This window comes from Microcaecilia unicolor, chromosome 4 (genome assembly GCF_901765095.1).
Source record: "Microcaecilia unicolor chromosome 4, aMicUni1.1, whole genome shotgun sequence".
Classification (NCBI taxonomy): domain Eukaryota; kingdom Metazoa; phylum Chordata; class Amphibia; order Gymnophiona; family Siphonopidae; genus Microcaecilia; species Microcaecilia unicolor.
Window position 1 is genome coordinate 192,052,482 of NC_044034.1, and position 21,739 is coordinate 192,074,220.

The window sequence follows — 21,739 nt, forward strand, 5'->3', positions numbered from 1 at the left end:
CCAGCGTGTTTGACATGGTCAGCCACAAAATACTATTGAACATCCTAGAATACTTCAGTATTGGAGAAAACATACTTAGATGGATCAACGGCTTCCTAACCGCAAGAACATACCAAGTGATATCAAATTCGAATACATCATCACCGTGGAAACCTGAATGCGGAGTACCCCAAGGATCACCGTTCTCACCAACCCTCTTTAACCTAATGATGACACCCCTAGCCAAATCGCTATCCAATCAAGGCCTCAATCCTTATATCTACGTGGACGATGTCACGATCTACATCCCATTCAAACATAATCTAACAGAAATCACAACTGAAATCAATCACAGCCTTCAAATAATGTTTTCATGGGCAGATGCATTCCAACTAAAGCTCAACACAGAAAAAAATACAATGTCTAATTCTCTCTTCACAATATAACACGAACAAATCCACAACTATAAACACCCCAGACTACACCCTTCCTATCTCGGACAGTCTGAAAATTCTTGGAGTTACAATTGACCAAAATCTCACACTAGAAAGCCATGCGAAAAATACAACAAAGAAAATGTTCCACTCAATGTGGAAACTCAAAAGAGTAAAACCTTGTTTCCCAAGGGAAATATTCCACAGCCTAGTAGTGAGCCCTTGTGCCCCGACTGAGCCACGGTACAGAAGAGTTACGCCGCACTTGGTCGGTCAGCCGAACAACCCCAGCTTCACCTGGGAGCGACCACGGTTCCCCAGGAGTTGAGCCCCCAGGTGCAGGTGGCCACCAGGACTTCCGATTCCGAACGGGGTCAGATGGCCGCCGGCCGTGGCAGGCAGAGGAGACAGGAACAGACAAGCAGCGACCGCTACACAAGACCAGGCAGTCAGCAAAGCAGGGCAGGGTCAGGTCCCGACTAGGCAAAGCAAGGTCAGGTCCAATACAAGATCAGGGCAGGCGGCTAGGCAGAGCAAGGTTAGGTCCAATCCAAGGTCAGGGCAGGCGGTTAGGCAAAGCATGGTCAGGTCTAATCCAAGATCAGGGCAGGCGGTTAGGCAAAGCAAGGTCAGGTCCAATCCAAGATCAGGGCAGGCGGCTAGGCAAAGCAAGGTCAGATCCAATCCAAGATCAGGTCCAACAATCAGGTAGCGAGAAACACAATCCAACACACCAGACTTCTAAACAGAAAGAAGCTGAAGCAAAGATGATGGCACAGTCCTGCTCTTAAGTAGGCCTCCCATCAGAGGATCCCAGTCCCAGCTGCGAGGCGAGGGATCTCATTGGGCATGCCCATGAGGAAGCTATTCAATATGGCTGCTTCTCAGATGATCCTCCCAAGATGGTCACCGCCAGGAGTACAAGGTAGGAGTGTAACAGCCACCTAGACTATTGCAATGTCATCTTCGCCGGATTCAAAGAACAAATAAATTAAGAAACTCCAAACTGCCCAAAACACAGCAGCCAGATTCATATTTGGAAAAACGAAATACGAAAGTGCCAAACCCCTAAGAGAAAAACTACACTGGCTCCCACTAAAAGAACGTATTGTGTTCAAAGTCTGCACTCTGGTCCACAAAATTGTTCATGGTGAAGCCCCGATCTACATTTTAGACCTCCTAGATCCAGGAACACAAAAATGTCAGCATGCACATTCTTGAATCTCCATTATCCCAGTTGCAAAGGACTCCAATATAAATCAACTTATGCATCAAGCTTCTCCTACATAAGCACGCAATTATGGAACGCACTACCAAGGGTCATAAAAACAATACATGACCGAACAACCTTCCGAAAATTACTGAAAACCAACTTGTTCGAAAAGGCATACCACAATGATCCATCCTAAATAGTAAACAACGAAATTCTAATAAAACTAAACAAAGCCGAACTCCCTACACCTGACTACCTCATTTACTCGAACATGCATTACGCGTTATGCACTACCACTCTATTTCGCATGCTGGAAATGAACTTTCTATATTTGACTGTCTAACTCACTTTACCTTCTATGAACTTTAATACTTTGTAAGCTACTCTATCATTCATGAATTTTACTGCAATACCACTTTGTATTTCTCAGTTCCGGAAATGGTGATTGCCATTACGGCATAATGTAAGCCACATTGAGCCTGCAAATAGGTGGGAAAATGTGGGATACAAATGCAACAAATAAATAAAAAATTAGCGTGCATTAACATCTAGCACAACATAGTAAATAGGTCCACAGATTTTTACATTGCGATGCTTTTTGATTGACTTTGCTATTCTTCTGGGGCAGGGAGAGAAACTGCAGCTAGACAAACAGTTTCAGAACAGCTCAGAAAACATTTGCAACTGCACAAAGTACAGATGCGGTAAGTGAAAAACTTTGCTTCCTGAATTCTAACCAGCATTTAGCTTTATGCCATATTATAAGAGATGAATTGACTGTGCTATCTATATAATAAATTGCATTTCAAAAGTGACTTTTCCTGCCCTCTAACTCATGTAAAAAAAAGTTTTAGGTGCAGTTACATATATAAAAAAGTGGATTTATAAGTCTAAATCAAGATATATGTATAAATTCCCTGCATGATATTCAGCACCTGAGCTGCTCATAACCATGGGCTAAACAAACTGACTCCAGATATTCTATGCTGAGGCATGCATGGCTCCCAGCTTTGAATATCCGGGTCTCAGCAGTCACCTGGAAGTTAATTGGGTGACAGCTGATATTCAGACCGGTGCCCGGTTAACTTCACCACATAAAGTTAGGGCAGCCCATGCCCCTCCCGGTCCACACCCCCTCGCTGTTGCATGCTATGAATTTTATGCGCAGACTCTGTAGAATTTTGATTAATGGCAATGATGAACATAACTGTTAATTAGGGCCAATTAACACTTATTATAGCCAATTAGTTAACTCCAATTAGCAGCTAATTACTAAATTAAGTTACGTATGTAACTGACACTATTCTACAACTTTCCTGTGCAAATTTGCGTAAGTTTATAGAATTAGGGGATAGTGGCTGCTGCTGAATATCCAGATAGAGCAGCAAACTGCTGGCACTATTCAGATAGCAATGATATCCACTGAATATTTTTATTATGTTTGTTTATTTTTTTGAACAGATTCACCCAAGGTGGTGCGCAGCAGGTATAGTTTAACAAAACATACAATTTGTTAACAGCATAATAGTAAAATGACTAAATATAAACATATAAATGCAATCAATGAAGTAAACCTGGAATTAGTATCAGAAATATACGCATTTAACTGCTCTGTACAACAATTATATAGCAGAAATAAGACAAGTGTCAGCAAAATACAAATGATACCATTTCTCTATAATATCACCAAAATTCATCCTTTCCTTTCTGAACACACTACCAGAACCCTTATCCACACTTTTATCACCTCTCGCTTAGACCATTGCAACATGTTTCTCACAGGTCTCCCACTAAGCCATCTCTCTCCTCTTCAATCTGTTCAAAATTCTGCATGACTTACATTTCGCCAGTGTCGCTATGCTCATATTAGCCCTCTCATCACGTCACTTCATTGGTTACCTATCCATTTCCACATACAGTTCAAACTCCTCTTATTGACTTACAAGTGCATTCACTCTGCAGCTCCTCAGTACCTCTCCACTCTTATCTCTCCCTACACTCCTCCCCAGGAACTCCGTTCACTGGGTAAATCTCTCTTATCTGCACCCTTCACCTCCACTGCTAACTCCAGACTCCATTCCTTTTATCTTGCTGCACCTTATGCCTGGAATAGACATCCTGAACCTGTACGTCAAGCTCCATCTCTGGCCGTCTTCAAATCTAGGCTAAAAGCTGACCGTTTTGATGTTGCTTTTAACTTCTAACCCTTACTCACTTGTTCAGCACCCATTTTTATTATACCTATCTTAGTAGTTCCCTTATCCCTTATTTGTCCTGTTTGTCTGTCCTAGTTAGATTCTAAGCTCTATCAAGCAGGGACTGTCTCTTCATATCCAGTCTACAACACTGCAGACGTCTAGTGGTGGTATAGAAATAATAAATAGTAGTAGCAGGCAGCATGGAAGAACATTTATATAACATAGATATGCTATGATATCAGCATAATACCTATGCTTTTTGGATAACTTGTGTGTCTTTGCCCCAAATTCACCCCCTTCAGCATATCTTGAGTGATGTGCTCAGCATTTGTTATTTACAGATACTTCTTGATTAAGAGTATCAGGTTACCCTTCAACCTAAGCAGTGCATTTTTTCTAGCAAAAAAGATTCCGGTACTCAAATGCCAGGCCACCTTTCAGGGGTGGGGTGATCACTGAGAGACCCATCCCACCATAAACAGGCCCCCTGCAACCAGTCACAGAGTCTATGACAAGACAAAATTGGTGTGTAGAGCCTGAACTCTATCTGTAAAACTTGGGTTGCATGGGTCAATTTTAGCAGACAATGGAAAAGGTGCCGGTACTCAGTACCCCCAATTACCCCCTCAAAAAAAGCCCTGAACCTAAGTGAAAATACATAAGTACATAAGAAATGCCACACTGGGAAAAGACCAAGGATCCATCGAGCCCAGCATCCTGTCCACGACAGCGGCCAATCCAGGCCAAGGGCACCTGGCAAGCTTCCCTGGCAAGCCATTTCTTTGCCTTGCTGTGAATGTACAGTATAAAAAGCACTAATGTATCATATCGGACCAGCAGAGCCTGGAGAAGATTGTATCAAGTTAATGAGAGATTTGCTGAGTTCAGCATTTAATTATAGAGACCAATTTACTAAAGTGCAAGTACACACCAAGTCCAAGTTTAGATAAGTCTTGGAACTGAGATTTATTTTTCTAAGGCTGTATTTTTCTAAGGCTCTGTTAAATGTCATGTCATTTGTAAAATACCTTGATGGGCTTTGGCACATACAAAGGTATTTGCCACACATTCAAACAGAGCAACAATTTTAAAAAGTTGAATGTGGGAAAGAAAAGTGTCCTGTTTTGCCCAATTATGCATGGGAGCAGATTTTTTAAATTGTTGCTCCCAACATCTACACCCCTCCTCACCCTCAAACCTCTTCCCCACCAAGCAAGACCATCCTCCATGCCAGTCCAGACCACTTGAACCTCCCGAAAGAATGTAAGATCCCTAAGCCACCCCAGAAGCATGTAAGACCCCACCCTAACCCCACCCAGATTAGTGAAGACCCCCAAACCCTGTTGACATTCAAAGAGCCCCACTCCCTAATCCCACCTCCCCCACCCAGATTAGTGAAGACCCCCAAACCCTGTTGACATTCAAAGATGCCCCACTCCCTAATCCCACCTCTTGTGACAAAGCTTGTTTGTAGTCTGTCCCAATTCATCTCTAGTTATCCAAATCTTGCCCTCTGTCTTTTCCCAAATTGATTGCAGTTTAGATTTACACCACACTAGATCACCCATCCCCAAGTTTAGAAATTACAAAGAAAAAAATAATACACTTGCCATGTGTGTTTTGTTTTAGTGAAGGACAAGGTATGTCTGAGTAGTGAGAAAGGAATTCTTCAACCGGGGCAGAGTATTGTTGAACATAGAGCTGATGGCGTTTGCTACTCTTCATACTGTACTTCTGTGATTGACCCAACTACAAAGTACCACTGGATCAATGTCACATCTATAGACTGTGTCTCCAAGTGTGCAACTGTAAGAAATATCATTTTTCACATTTGACTTTGCAATTTTATGTTATATACTGCATATAAAAAATATATCTAAGTGGTTTACCTTGGTAAATTGTAAATTAGGAAAAGAGGAAAAGATACGAAAGGAAACCTAGGTTATAAGCAACCACTGGGGGATTAAGGAGGGCTCATGCCTTAGAGGCAGATGCAGCAACCAAACGTAAAAAAATCTAAATCGTTAAAGTCCCTAACGATTTTAAAATAACGAAAAATGCACCAAAAAAAAAAGTCACACATGCTGGAATCGGTATTGAAACGTACAATGTATCAAAGAATCACAATACACATCGTTAATCGGCCCCCAAATCATGCGCAGAGCAGCCAAGCGTTATGTTAGCTGCTCTGCGCATGCCACAAACAGTCAAATCACAAGCACATGGCAAATTGAATTGACACATAAAAAAATAAAACTAAAAAAAGGATCGGGAGGGGGCAAGGGCGCTCATCAGGAGCGTCCTGTACGGACGGCCTTGCCCCCCCCCCCCCGCCGCTGCTCCCCACTTTCCGCCGCTCCCCCCACCCCGAAAAAGCAAAATTGTAGCAGCCCCTGCCCCCCTCCCTTCCTCACTACTCTCAGCTCCGCCTCCCGACATCCTCCGTCTGTGCCCCGCCCCCTTTGGGGGTCGTCGCCGCCATTCCCCTTCTCCATCGGGCCCCCCTCCCTCTTACCGGGCCCGTGCAGCGCCTCTCTCCTCTGTCCGAAGGCGCTGCACGGGCAAGAAGAACGCTGAATCAGCTGATGCCTGCCTTCGCGATGGCGCGTCTTTCTCCTGCTGCGCCCGCCCCTGTCTGACGTCAGTGTTACTGACGTCAGACAGGGGCGGGCCCAGGAGGAGAAAGACGCTCTATCGCGAAGGCAGGCATCAGCTGATTCAGCGTTCTTCTTGCCCGTGCAGCGCCTTCGGACAGAGGAGAGAGGCGCTGCACGGGCCCGGTAAGAGGGAGGGGGGCCCGATGGAGAAGGGGAATGGCGGCGACGACCCCCAAAGGGGGCGGGGCACAGACGGAGGATGTCGGGAGGCGGAGCTGAGAGTAGTGAGGAAGGGAGGGGGGCAGGGGCTGCTACAATTTTGCTTTTTCGGGGTGGGGGGAGCGGCGGAAAGTGGGGAGCAGCGGCGGGGGGGGGGGGGGCAAGGCCGTCCGTACAGGACGCTCCTGATGAGCGCCCTTGCCCCCTCCCGATCCTTTTTTTAGTTTTATTTTTTTATGTGTTTTCTGAGGTCCTTTGGACCAATCACAGCGCTTTTAGCTCTGCTAATGCGCTGGGATTGGCTCAAAGTTTGTTTATTTTTTCACTTAACACTTTTTCCTGGCACAGAGCTGTCCTAACGAGAGGTCCAGACCTCTCGTTAGTTTTCCTGCCTTTTTCCTGCGTAAAGGCAATCGGAAAAGGTTAGTGCATGTCGTTTCAATGGGGTTTTCACACTAATTGCTCATCTCCATTCCGTTTTCGTTAGCTGCTACTGTCGTCGGAAAATAGGCTTAAGTGCATGGAAAGGATCGGAAATTCTTCCCCGAGGGCTCATTTAACGATGAAAAACGTTTAGTGCATCTGCCTCTTAATCTCTCCACTGGTCAGATGCTCAACAGGTGAAAATGTCCTACTTTTTAGACATGGGCGTTTCTTCCTCTTCAGAAATTGCTGTTGGACATCCTACTTTTGGGCCCTCCTTAGTCCTGCTCAAACACACCCCTTTGTTATTTGGATGAACTGCAGTATGAAACGTGCAAATTCTGACTTTCCAAAATTGAGATTTGGACATTTATAGCAGATGGACCTTTTTGTAGGCATTTTGAGGCATCCATCTGTTTTGAAAATGAGCACCACAATTATATGTGTATGTGCTTAGGTGCAAGCACTTATGACAATTGGCATGTTTGTGCCTAAACCCATAATAGTAACTGTAATACAACACCTCTTACTTGATATCCAAAATGTTTTCTCCCTATACTTTTTGTTTAGTTCTTGTAGATCATCTATATTCTCTGTAGTATACAATTTGCATCTATACTCTGAAATGAACGTTCTATTAATCTATCTGTTTAATCTACCAGGTCATCAATATTCTTTAGGTAACACCAACTGTCTCTTTTACTCTGTAATGGCGATCCACTATGTTTATTCACGATAATCTATTAGGTTATCCATGTTCTCTATTTAATATCAATTGTACCTTTTTACTCTGGAGTGGCAAATGCCATGAAGGAACATTGTAAGCCACATTGAGTCTGCAAATAGGTGGGAAAATGTGGGATACAAATGCAGCAAATAAATAAAGATATGCACATAAGTTATAGTGTTCCAACCCACTCTCTGCCCAGACTTTACCTATGAGTGCATGTAGTTGTAAAATACTTACTATATAAGATGTGCGTATAGGTACAGAATAGTGCTTAGGAAGGTTTTGGGCATTTATGCACATATATGCATACAGAAGCACATATATACCTTTATCCTAATGATTTATGTGTGTAATATGCTTGTAAATGTTAGCACCTAATTTAAAGAATTCCACCCATGAAAGCAAGTTTCAGAAGCCAATTACTGGTTAAATACAGATTTATCTGGGGAAAATGTTTGTATAACAAAAACAAAAAGAGTGGAAATGACCACAGCCAATTTGTTCCAGGGTAAAAAAATATTAAAAGGTTAATACAAAACATGACATTTTAAAAATGCATCAGTGCATACAGTAATCCAATACAAGTGAGGTCTTGGCCAACAAATCCTACAGTGTACATTACATGCGCTGTTTTTCTGCAAATCAGCCTTCCTCAGGAGTCCTTTCTATATGTGGCCTAAAGTGCAAAGAGAACTGTTTAAACAGTAATGGTAAATGGCTGCACAGAGTGCAGTGCCTTGTCCTGACAACCCAATATGCTTCAGCGTGGCATGCTCTACTGTTTTTCCCTATAGCAGAGCGCCTCATACTTAAGCACATCAGGTTGTCGGGACAAGGCACTGCACTATTTTTATTTTTGTTTGAACTGTTTGTGGAAGTGTCGATTTTCTTTGTTTTTGTTTTTTTAGAAAATGTATGTGTAACAATTGGCCAGCCCCTACCTAGCACAAGTATGTCTGGTGATTAACAAGGCATGTACTTTAAGCCAGGTGAAACATAGGAGGATCCTAGAGGCATGTTTAGGTCATTGGGAGAAAATATTGTGCAATATTTATTTATTTATTGTGCTTTATTAATCATCTTTATGCAGAGATTCACCTGAGGTTGCATGTTGTATTTATTTGTGCTATTTTCAAGGTACTTTTTGCTTGGGCAGTTTTTAAAAGAAAACATGTTTAAACTTTCCCTTCAGGACTGGGTAAAGTACTTTATAATAATGTAGACATTTTCGAAAATTGCTCCATTATGCTTTTGTGGTCAAAGTAAATGCATTTAAATGTGGACAACAGAGTGAGCATGAAAAGAAAATTTATGATGAGCCACTTGTGAAAGCAGCAGCATTGCCAAACAATATTGAGCAAGTGTTTCAGGATTTATAATGTAGATCCCACTGTTTTTTTTGTTACCTTCCAGAACCAAGTCTATGAGCCACCAGAAGACTTAACGAAATGTTGTGGCAGTTGTAAGAATGTGTCTTGTCTCCACACTGTAGTTAATGGAACACTCACTAGTTATAAGGTACCATTATACTTTACCACAATTGTCTACTCAACTATTATATAAGCTGGGGTTGGACTAATGGCTCAGTGTCCATGATTTGCCTATGTGGCTAGGGCTGAGAATGATGTGAAGTAGGGGGAGGGGGGATCATGGTCATGGTCATCACTCAGTGGTGACACCTGAAAGGAGCAGAGGACTGTCACTGCAGTAAATGGACTAAAGTTAAGTTGTAAAGTTGAGGGATATAAAATAGGGGGAAAAATTCCAGGTTAATAGCAAATGAAAGCTGTGTCGGCAGAGCTGCGCAACAGCCAATAGCGCCCTACCCGGGTCTTTTTATTCTTCATCTGAATTCCTAGAGTCATTAGGATAAAGCTTCTGGCCAGAACACCGTCTCCTGAGCTTCTGAAACAAAACAGTTCCTTTTTGCTTCATTAACATGGACACCAGTAGTGCATCCCACCTGGTGGCTTCCCTCCTCAAGATCCTCACCCCACCCAGTTTGGACACAGAATTTGACATAAACACAGCATGTAGTAGAAACATTAAGTCACAGCTTTATTGCATCAGCTACAGCAAGTAATTAAGAGCAACTTGATAGAAACCAGCTACCACAAATTGGTAAGTTGGCATACCCAGAGAGGGATGTAACTCGGCAGCAGTTGAACGCCCCACTTTATGACTAGCAATCCTGTAGCCAGTGTCAACAGAGTCCTGGGATTTGTGGCTCTCTGCCAGACAAGGTATGGTTAGGCACTAAAACCACTTCAGAAATATTCAGCTGCCACAGTCAGTGCTTTTTAAAATTCTGGCAGCAACAGCCAAAAAATATCTGGACCTTCAGTGCAACTATCCACTGCTATCCAGATAACTTACCATGATAACTTAGGACAGCCTTCTTCTATCTGTCCTAAGTTATCTGGATAGCAAGCTGAATATTGCCACTATCTATCAAATTCTATATATGGCGCCTAGAGGTACACACACAAATTGGGACACGTAGCCAATTTGTGCACATACCTTAATTGAATAATGAGCCAATCAGCGCTGACAATTGGATGTTGACAAGTAGTTATCAGCACTAATTGGCACTAATTACAATTTCACGCAATATTCACTAAGCGTATTCTATAAAGTAGTCCACGTACATTCTACCACGTGAATCTGAAAAAGGGGTATGGCCATGGGAGGAGCATGGGCGTGTCATGGGCATCTCTAAAAATAATGCGAAGTGTTATAGAATTCACCTGATCTGTACCTAAGTTAGGAATGGGCATGTACACCAGGTTTTAGTTAGTTAAATGGGCGTGCCTACATTTTAGTCGCAGGGATAAGCGCTAGCCATATTCTATACACCGCGCCTAACTTTAGGCAGAGTTTATAGAATACACCGAAGCGTATTTTTTTGGTTCCAATTTTATAGGCATCATATATAGAATTTGGTCCGATATGGATAAGTTCTGAGATCACACTGGTTGGCCCACAGTAGACATAAAGGGCAAACCTATAAACTGGCGCCTCAGTCTAGGCACTCCAATGCTGTGCATTTAGTGCCAATTCTATATATGGCATATTGTTGCCAATATTCTGTTACAGAATACTTGTGTAAGGTCAGCATTGGGGGCGCCCATGTGTAGGCATGCCCTCTTACACCATATTAATGGCAGGCAAAAGTTGGCAGGCCTAGATGGGCCAAGTGATGCATTTGGTTTATAGTATTGGGTAAATTACACTCTGCCTATGTGTATGCTGACCTTGCAGTTAGGCACTATGGCACTTAGGTGGTATTTTATAGAATAGCGTCTAGTGCACATAGGTGCCTATCTGTCAATTTTGATGGCACCTTTGATGCCCATAAGTGGTATTTACATCTAGCACCACTTTATAGAATTGCCCCCAAGTAGAGGCAGTCTATAAGGATGTTCAGAGGCACTATCTGATCCGCAGAACTTATCCATATAGCAGGTGCTGTTGTCTGGACCAGTGCTTTTGAATCCTACTGTACCAGAGACCCCAGCAGTTCCTCATGGCACAGTACCCAAACGTTGCAGCATTAATGCTCTACCTTGCAAGAATCCTTGGCCTTGATAATCTCCAGGTATGAGTACCCCTCCCATCCCATAGATAGCATACTGAATAACCCCATAGGTCTTTTCCTGAGCTTTGGCACAAATACCTATGTACAAATACATTTCAAGGATGATCAGGAGTGGAGGAGTAGCCTAGTGGTTAGTGCAGTGGACTTTGATCCTGGGGAACTGGGTTGAAATCCTACTATAGCTACTTGTGACTCTGGGCAAGTCACTTAACCCTCCATTGCCCTAGGGAAATAAGCACCTGTATATACAATGTAAACTGCTTAGAATGTAGTTGCAAAAACCACAGGAAGGCAGTATACCAAGTCTCATTCCCTTCCCTCTTCCCAGTGAGACTGCATGGAAGTTTCAGCTGTCTGTTAAAGCCAATCAACCAGCCCACAAGTAACAAGGCCATCAGTATCTGACTTTAGTGAAGGGTTCTGCCAAGAACCAGTTAAAGGCCCAGTTCAGCAAGAGAACATCTCTGAAATGTATAAGTTTTTTGGTAATGCAGAGTCTCTGTGTTTTATACTTGCAACTGATTTCTGTACATGCAAAACCAAAATAAAGATGAGGGTGCTTTTTCTTTTCCACAGCCTGGCTCCTCTTGGGTTTCTAACTGTGTCAGATATGACTGCAGAAATGCAGCTGTAGGACCAGTTTTAGTGGCATCGCCCATTATCTGTCCACCATTTAATGAAACTGAATGTGTAAAAGTAAGTGATTTTGCAGTTCTTTATGGAGCAGTTTTGAAAGTGGGTAAATGGATGTGGGTAAGGGAAGACCCCTTTAAAAATTACCCCAGGCCAATGTGTTTTTTCTTATGAACAAAAGAGCTGGCACTGGCAATGCAGCAGGTCAAGAAAATGCAAGTGCAGAATTTTCATTTTGAAATTCCTGTGTCTGCTTTTCATGGCTTTACCCTGCACACTTTGAACCTGCAAAGTATTGCACACTGATGACTACCAGCTGGCATAGGCCATGGTGGATTATCAAAGTGAAGCCCACAGGGAGTTTCCTTTTGAAAATTGGTTTGCACCTCCATGGAAATGCTGAAAGTTAAAAACTTCATGTCTTTCCGACAAAGAGGGCAACCCTATACATTTTTTCCACATACAAAGCACTGTATTATGCATGTAAAAGGCCTCTTATAAAATTAGTCACAACTAAAAGTACACGAGAAGCATGCTGACATGTACTTGTACAGAAGGTGTGCTCAGGGGAGGAGTTTGGATAGAACCCAGGCAGAATGGCACTTTCCTCCAGATTCTATAAAGGTCGCCCAAATTTTCATGCCCAAATTTGGGCATGAACCTGAGATGCATGCACAACTTAAATTTGGTAACAAGCCAATTAACTGCAATAATTAGGTGTCAATGATCAATTATTGATGTTAATTGGCACCAATTTGGATTTGTGTGTGCATTTTATTACATGCTATTCTAGAAAACTGTGTGCCCAAATCTCATAGTGTGCAACCTATAGGGGCATTTCCATGGGAGGGGCATGGACGGGTTGGTGCATTCCAGAAATTTACATGCAGTGTTATAGAATACTGCAGATGCATGCCTAAATTGGGCGCCAGGAATTAAACTTGGTTTCACCAGGTGTAAGTTGTGGTGCCCAAATTTGGGTGCAGAATAGGCAATATGCACTATTCTATAAAGGGTGCTCAACCCAAAGCACCCTATATAGAATAGCGTGGGGTGCCGATTTTTTCTGTTGCCCAAACTTAGACACCATTTACTGAATCTGTCCTTTATGTGAATATTTTATAAAACATGCACATGCGTGCCTTCTTTACAAGCTAACATTTAGACATGTTCTTGAGCAGATGTAAATGTTAGAATCCACATCTAGGTGCTATTTCTGCAGAATTTGTGCTATTATTTTATCTTTTGACATTCTAGATAGGTGCTCTGTTACAAAAGTGTTTATATATCATCTTTCAATAAACAGTCAAAGTGGTTTAGAATAAAAAAGCATTAAATGGAAAAGAACAATTATTTATTTTATATTTGTACCCCGCGCTTTCCCACTCGTGGCAGGCTCAATGCGGCTTACATGGGGCAATGGAGGGTTAAGTGACTTGCCCAGAGTCACAAGGAGCTGCCTGTGCCTGAAGTGGGAATTGAACTCAGTTCCTCAGTCCCCCAGGACCAAAGTCCATCACCCTAACCACTAGGCCACTCCTCCACTCCTATATAAAGGATAGTAGAAACGGAGGGGGGAGAGATAAGAGAGACAGCCAAAAAAAGAACCTTCAACCACTAGAGAAGTCATCACTGTGATATTGACCATTTCCCAGGAGGCAAAGAGCCAGCGAATGCTTAAGAGATCAAATGGGCTTTCAGAAGGCTCCTAAAACGCAGATAAGATAATTCTGCATGGATTGGCTGGGGGAGAGAGATCCATAGAAAAGGTGCTACTGAAAAGAAGACAGAGTGGTGAGTGGATTCCAATCTGGTCGCAAATTAAGGCGGGGTAGTGAGTTGATGGGAAGCAGAAGAGCGAAGAGCCCTAGCTGATCTATAGTGAGTAATAAAGGAGGCCAAATAAAGGGGAGGGGGTACTTTTATGTAAGACCTTGAAAGACAAAGAAAGAATCTTGTACATAATGCAAAACTGAATGGGAAGCCGTTGATGTTGCTTCAACAGATTGAAGTGATGTGCATGGCAGTGTTCTGTACAGTTTGAAGTTTCTTGAGAATGTTTGTGGGACCAGTATAAACCACTTTACAGTAATCCAAGTTAGAAGCCACTAGGGCATAGCTGGTATCATCAAGGAAAGGACTCATTGAGTGGATCAGATGAAGGGAGTGAAAACAAGATCTAACAACAGTGGAGATTTGCATTCTGAAAGTGGGAGAAGCGTAAAAAAGAATCCTTAAGTACTTAAGCGTATCAACTATTTGAATGGGAGCACCCTGAAGGAAGAGAACAGTACTAGAATAACCCCGGTGGCTTGTGATCCATAAGGCCACTGTTTTCTTAGGGTTTAGAATGAGACGATGAGAGGAAAGCCAACTGTCAATTTTATCCAGACATAACTGAAGCAAGGAAAAGTCACGGTTAGATGGAGATTGAGGAGAAACTAACAGAACATCATGCGATTCCTGAATCAACAGTTTGATTGGACTAAGCAGAGAGCAAAGGACTGAGCTTTGAGGGACACCACATACCAGGGAGCAAGTGGAAGAACCAGAAGATGGAAGAGAAATCCAAAAGGTCCTGCCAGAGAGGAAAGAAGTGAACCAAGACAGGACAGTCCCTGAAATACCTAAGGATTGTAGATGAGCAATCAGAAGGGAGTGACTAACAAGGTAAAATGCTAAAGAAAGGTCCAATGATACCAACAGAACTGCCTTACCTTGGTCTATAAAAGAATAGCAGTAATTGAGTAGGGAAGTAATGATGGTCTCTGGAGAATGATCCTTATGAAAACCCAATTGGAAAGGGTGCAGAACATTGGTGGCCTCAGTTGTAGAAAAACAAGGCACTCCAAAGGTTTGGCTAGAAATGGCAAGTTAGAGACTGGATGGAAGTTAGAGAACAATGAACAATCAAGGTGCCTACCTTTAAGAATAGAGTACAGTACTACAGTTTTCCAAGAGTTTGGGATGCTGCCAGATGAAAGACTTATCATGGACTTAGCTAGAGGGGTGAGGCCATGTCTAGACTCTCAAAGCAATTTAGAGGGCAAGGGGTCCAAAGGACAAGTGAAGGTCAAGAAGATGCTGGGCAGGTAGCTCTGAGAGTAGAAACCTTAGAAACAAAGTAATCAGCAAGATCCCAAAACAAATCAATACATTTTATGCTGCTTATCCCAGAAATAAGCAATGGATTTTCCCCAAGTCATTTTAATAATGGTCTATGGACTTTTCCTTTAGTAAGCTGTCCAAACCTGTTTTAAACCCCACTAAGCTAACCACCTTCACCACATTCTCTAGCAACAAATTCCAGAGCTTAATTACAAGCTGAGTGAAGAAAACGTTTCTCCGATTCGTTTTAAATTTACTACTTTGTAGCTTCATCGCATGTCCCCTAGTCCTAGTATTTTTGGAAAGAGTAAACAAATGATTCACATCTACCCGTTCCACTCCACTCATTATTTTAAAGACCTCTATCATATCTCCCCTCAGCCATCTTTTCTCCAAGCTGAAGAGTCCTAATCACTTCAGCATTTCATCATAGGGAAATCATTCAATCCCCTTTATCATTTTTGTCGCCCTTCTCTGTACCTTTTTTAATTCCACTATATCTTTTTTGAGATGCGACAACCAGAATTGACACAATATTTGAGGTGTGGTCGCATTATAACGTCTTCATTTTTATTTTCCATTCCTTTCCTAATAATACCTAACATTCTATTTGCTTTCTTAGCCGCTACCGCACACTGAGCAGAGGGTTTCAACATATCATCGACGACGACACCTAGATCCCTTTCTTGGTTGGTAACTCCTAACATGGAACCTTGCATTACGTAGCTATAATTTGGGTTGCTCTTTCCCATATGCATCACTTTGCACTTGCTCATATTAAATGTCATCTGCCATTTAGCCCATGGGCGTAGTTTGACTGTTTCATTTGGGGGGGACAAAGGATGGGGTGGGGCATATTAGCATATTCATTTGCAAATATATATTGTCAGCAGGCCCCCACCTTCAGGCCTTCTTGCAGGTATGAACTCAGCTGACCCTGGAAGGGCCCTTTCCTGGACACAGCACTCCCAGTAGCAGACTCCAAAAATATGCTTATAATTGCTTTATTCCATCAGCAAGGCCAAGAAATTTCCTCTTCCAGACACAGTCCTTGGTTACAGCACATATCACCCCTTGTTCCTTCCTCTCCACTGGATACAGTTTCTGGATACAGTTTAAATCATTCCCTGCTTCCCCAGCATGGCCTGATTCCTGGACACAGTTTTAAATCACTCACTGTTTCACCAGCGTGGTAGTGTTCTGAACACAGTTCAAGTCACTCACTGTTTCCCCAGCATGGCACCACTACTGGACACAGTTTAAATTACTCACTGCTTCCTAGCATGGCATGACCTCTGGACACAGTTTATGTTTCAACTTTTTTATTGAAAACAGTGTAAAGATACAAATGATACAAAAAAATAAATACATCCACAAAAAGGCAATTATAAATTTGTTCTCATGAAAGATCAATTGCAACAGGCTGTTTCCAAGTTTTTCCTTTTTCTTTTTCTTATCCTTCCTACTTCGCTTTGTTCTTCCTTCTCTTTCAAATGTTATATCTCTAACCCCTACCCTTTCTTTTCATATGAAACAGTTAAACATTTGACCTTAACAACAGATCAACTGCATTTAACGTACTTAATACTCTATAATTCTGGAACATTCTTTGACTAATTGGTACTTCCTTAGTTATTTTATTAGAACATTCTTATGAAAGAATCAACAGAACTGATCATGAACTTATTCACTAGTCGGCACTGTGAAAGCAAAAGCATCCTATTATCAGCAAAGTCTTATTCTCGTCTTCAAGGAAAATTCCTTACATTTTATTGCCAACAGTTTTTTATATGCAACAAATCATATATAACAGGTTCTTCCAGTATAGTACCAACAATGTCTATCTTCAGAGCAAACCAACTTTGAGCCAATAATTATTTGTCATCCAGTTATCTAATGGTCAGTCCCTGCCATCCTCTCTTCCTCCCCCCAACTCACATCCGGCCTCGAGCCATTAAAGCATATGAATGCAGTATGTCTACACTGTTCAGCAACTGCATTATGCAACATATCCCAACAAGTATCCTCACTTTTTGCAGTAAGGCACCTACCATTAGCAAACTTTTAAACATTAAAACATTTCTTCCCCCCCCCCCCCCTAATCCAGAGCCCCTGTTGCGCAGTAAGCAACTATACTCAGGCCTATGGCCAGAATTTAACTCAAGGGGAGATATCTTCTATAGGATTATGACTCTAAGCTTAAACCCCATCCTTTTCATTCCCTCCCAACTCCCCACCACCTCCCAATTCCAATTGCCTTGCCCACAAGTTTATTCCCAGTCTTAAGTCTTCCCCTCATCACCCCCCCCCCCCCAAAGCACTGCTCATTATAACCCTTTTTACTTCTATCTACCCCAAGGAAGCCGATTCAGAATTTGACTGCGTGCCCAAGTGGACACAGTTTAAATCACTCCCTGCTTCCCCAGCATGGCATGACTTCTGGACACAGTTCAAACCACTCACTGCTTCCCCAGCATGGCCAGGTTCCTGGACACAGTTCAAGTCACTACCTGTTTCTCCAGCCGGGTCTGACTTCTGGCCACAGCTGAAATCATTCACTGCTTTACAGCACAGCACCTCTCTCCCCCTTGAGTGGAACAGCTGCTTAACTGTTCCTCCAAGCTTTCCCCCAGCCTTGAAGAAGGTTTGTTATGAAGCCTTTCAACTTCTTCCCTTGTACCTGAGCTGGAGAAGCAATCTCCATGGGCTCACTTCCCCAGTCATCTTGGGCTTGGATCTCCTCTCTGACCTCTTTCTCTACCTCCCATTCCATGGGCTCCTCTCCCTTTATGGTCCCCAGCTGGTCCTCTCCCTCCTGATTATTCCTCCTCAGCCAATCCCCCTCCTCTCCCTCGGGATCCTGGGACTTGTAGTTCCCTTGCTGCTCCCTTTGCTTGCCCCCAGGGCTTTGCAGGGGTTCTTGGGAACTGTAGTCCTCCTCCCTTCTCTTGGGAAACTTATGCATCCATGGGGGCATGGCTTCCCAGCCCCTAGGATCCTGGGACTTGTAGTTGGAATACCAAGTATGAAACCTACCCATCTTGCTCCTCTCACAGATCCCTTCTTCCCTGACCCTCAGGGGTTCCTCACAATATATATATGCAAATGAATATGCTAATATGGAGGAAGGAAGGAAGGGAGAAAGAGCTGGCTTTTTTGGGAATAACCATAATGAGTATGTATGAGATAGCTCTTTCTCCCGTCCTTCCTTCCTTCCTTCCTTCCTTCCTTCCTTCCTTCCTTCCTTCCTTCCTCCTTACCCATCACTCCTTCTTCCTCTCCAGTAGTATTTCCCCACCCCCTTTCCCATACCATACCAGTGTAGACCTTAGAAATGCATAAGCTCTATATGTAGATCCTTCAAGAGGTGGTGTGTCATGATTTAGGCTCTACACCCTTTCTGATGTTTTGGTGCCACCTCAGTAAGGCCAACACACAATCTCTCCACTGCAAAACACTATACACAAACATGTGCAAAAACCCACTCATAACCTTACCAAACCATAACAGCACTAATTCCAAGGACAGGATGAGCTACAACCTTATGCATGGAAAGGCAGCACTGTAATTACACTGGGCTCTAAAACACCAGTACACTACCTAATGAAAAAACAAAACAAAAAGGGCTGCAACTAATACTACACACTAGCAGAATACTGTACTTTGATCACACATGAAAAACACATGACAACAGATATGACACAAGGAACTAGAAATAAAAAAAATATGAAGGCAAAATACTGAACTGGAAAGTTACGTCAAGAAGTCAAACTCGGCATGCAGCAATACTAAAAAAATTGAAACTTACATGCAAAATATCACAGATCCACATTTCCAAAAGCTATCATATTCCAATTAATAAATTCCGAATAAAATACTTTTTTCTACCTTTGTTGTCTGATCATTTAGTTTTTGTATTTGCTTTGGTCCCAGTGTCTTCTGTTTTATGTAGTGTCTTCTTTCCATTTGATATTTTTCTCTCACCATGTCCACCATCCTCCTGTGTCCTTATGCGTCTAGTCTACCATCTGTAGCCCTGTCCCTATCCTTCCTCCAGTTCCAGCATCTGGAACTGGAGGAAGGATAGGAGTGGCCTAGTGGTTAGGGTGGTGGACTTTGGTCCTGGGGAACTGAGGAACTGAGCTTGGTTCCCACTTCAGGCACAGGTAGCTACTTGTGACTCTGGGCAAGTCACTTAACCCTCCATTGCCCCAGGTACAAATAAGTACCTCTATACAATATGTAAGCCGCATTGAGCCTGCCATGAGTGGGAAAGCGCGGGGTACAAATGTAACAAAAATAAAAAATAAAAGTGTTCCGATCCAGCCCTTAAATTCAGCAGTTTCCCCTCCATCCGTATCCAGCATTTCACCCCTCCCCTTCATCCATCCATGTGCATCTACTTCCTCTGTCTTCCCTCCCCCCTCCATCCATGTCCAGCATTTCTCCTCTCTCCCTTCCCCTCCATCCGTATGCATCTCCTTCCTTTGGCTTTCCTTCCCTCCTGTCACGTTTTGCAAACCAGGAACTAGGTTTGTGAGCCCTTGGGCCACTGCCGAGGAGCGGCAGTGGCAGGCAAAACCACCCCACACCAGGAACCAGACAGACCTCAGATAGGAACGACAAGACTTCACCTGCACTATCTGCCCTTCCCCAGGAGTTGAGCCCCTGGCTGCAGGCGGCCGACAGGACTTATAGGACAAGGTAGGAACTGGAAGCTGCAAGCAGCCACTAAAACAGGGAACAAACACTGACAAACACGAGACAGACCTGAAAGCTGCCAGGCAGCCACTGAACAAGAAACACAGACAAACAGAAACTAAACACAAAAAGACAAACAGGGAACAAGTCTAGGAAACAAACAATAACCCTAAGCTAAACTACACACAGACTAACTAGCATCAGACAAGGAACTAGAATAAAAACCAAGCTAGGCAGAAGTGCATCAAGCACCAACAAACCAGGGCCTTAGGCGATGCAAAGGCAAAGCAGAGAGTTTCCAAATGGCTAATAAGCCCAGCAGCAGCTGAGATTTACTGCAGCAATCACAAGGCAGCTACGGGTGCTGTGCAGGCTCAAACAAGACAAGCAAGTCTGGCAGGCCAGAAGATCTGGACTGGACTGGGCTGAAGTCTGGAACGGGAAACAGCACACAGACCATCCAATGCAGCCACCAGGTCTGGCCACCAGGTGGCGAGATGACTGAGAGCCTGAAACATGGGCACGATCGTGACACCTCCATCCTAGTCCAACATTTCTCCTCTCTTAACTGCCCTCCACTCCATCCATGTCCAGCATTTCTCCTCTCTTCCCTCCCCTCCATCCATGTGCATCACCTTCCTGACTTCCATCCCCTCCATCCATCCATGTCCAGCAATTCTCCATTCTCCCCTGCCCTCTCCTCCATCCACCCATATCCAGCAAAATTCCTCTCTCCTCTGCCCCAATTCATCCATCCATGTCCAGCAATTCTCCTCTCCCCTGCCCTCCCCTCCATCCATCCATGTCCAGCAACTCTCCATTTCTTCTCTGGTCTCTCCCCCATCCATCCATATCCAGAAAATTTCCTCTCTCCCCTGTCCCCTTCATCCATAAATGTCCAGCAATTCTCCTCTCTCCCCTGCCCTCCATCCATCCATGTCCAGCAACTTTCCATTCTCTCCTATCCTCTCCTCCATCCACCCATATCCAGCAAAATTCCTCTCTCCCCTTGCCCCATTCATCCATCCATGTCCAGCAATTCTCCTCTCCCCTGCCCTCCCCTCCATCCATCCATGTCCAGCAACTCTCCATTCTCCCCTGCCCTCTCCTTCAACAACCCATATCCAGCAAATTTCCTCTCTCCCCTGCCCCCATTCATTCATCCATCCATCCATGTCCAGCCATTCTCCTCTCTCCCCTGCCCTCCCCTCCTCCATCCATCCATGTCCAGCAACTGTCCATTCTCCACTGCCCTCTCCTCCATCCACATTTCCAAAAGCTGACATATTCCAATTAATAAATTCTGAATAAAATACCTTTTTCTACCTTTGTTGTCTGATCATTTAGTTTTTCTATTCGCTTTGGTCCCAGTGTCTTCTGTTTTATGCAGTGTCTTCATTCCATTTGATATTTTTTCTCTCACCATGTCCACCATCCTCCTGTGTCCTTATGCGTCCTGTCTACCATCTGTAGCCCTGTCCCTATCCTTCCTCCAGTTCCAGGATCTGCCCTCAAAGTGTTCCAATCCAGCCCTTAACTTCAGCAGTTTCTCCCTCCATCCATATCCAGCATTTCACCTCACTCCCCTCCATCCATCCATGTGCATCTAACTTCCTCTGTCTTCCCTCCCCTCCATCCATGTCCAGCATTTCTCCTCTCTCCCTTCCCCTCCATCCATGTGCATCTCCTTCCTTTGGCTTTCCTTCCCTCCATCCTAGTCCAACATTTCTCCTCTCTTAACTGCCCTCCACTCCATCCATGTATTGCATTTCTCCTCTCTTCCCTCCCCTCTATCCATGTGCATCTCCTTCCTGACTTCCATCCACTTCATCCATCCATGTCCAGCAACTCTCCACTCTCCCCTGCCTTCTCCTCCATCCACCCATATCCAGCAAATTTCCTCTCC

General features: G+C 43.5%; 1 protein-coding gene across 1 annotated transcript in view; it reads left to right on the forward strand.

Moving 5' to 3' along the window:
- The window catches only part of OTOG (otogelin), a 706,015-nt gene that overhangs the window by 593,801 nt on the left and 90,475 nt on the right, over positions 1-21,739 (forward strand). The window contains 4 exon segments of the mRNA XM_030202446.1: positions 2,255-2,330; positions 5,454-5,632; positions 9,207-9,311; positions 11,968-12,087. Coding sequence (XP_030058306.1) covers positions 2,255-2,330; positions 5,454-5,632; positions 9,207-9,311; positions 11,968-12,087 — 480 coding nt within the window.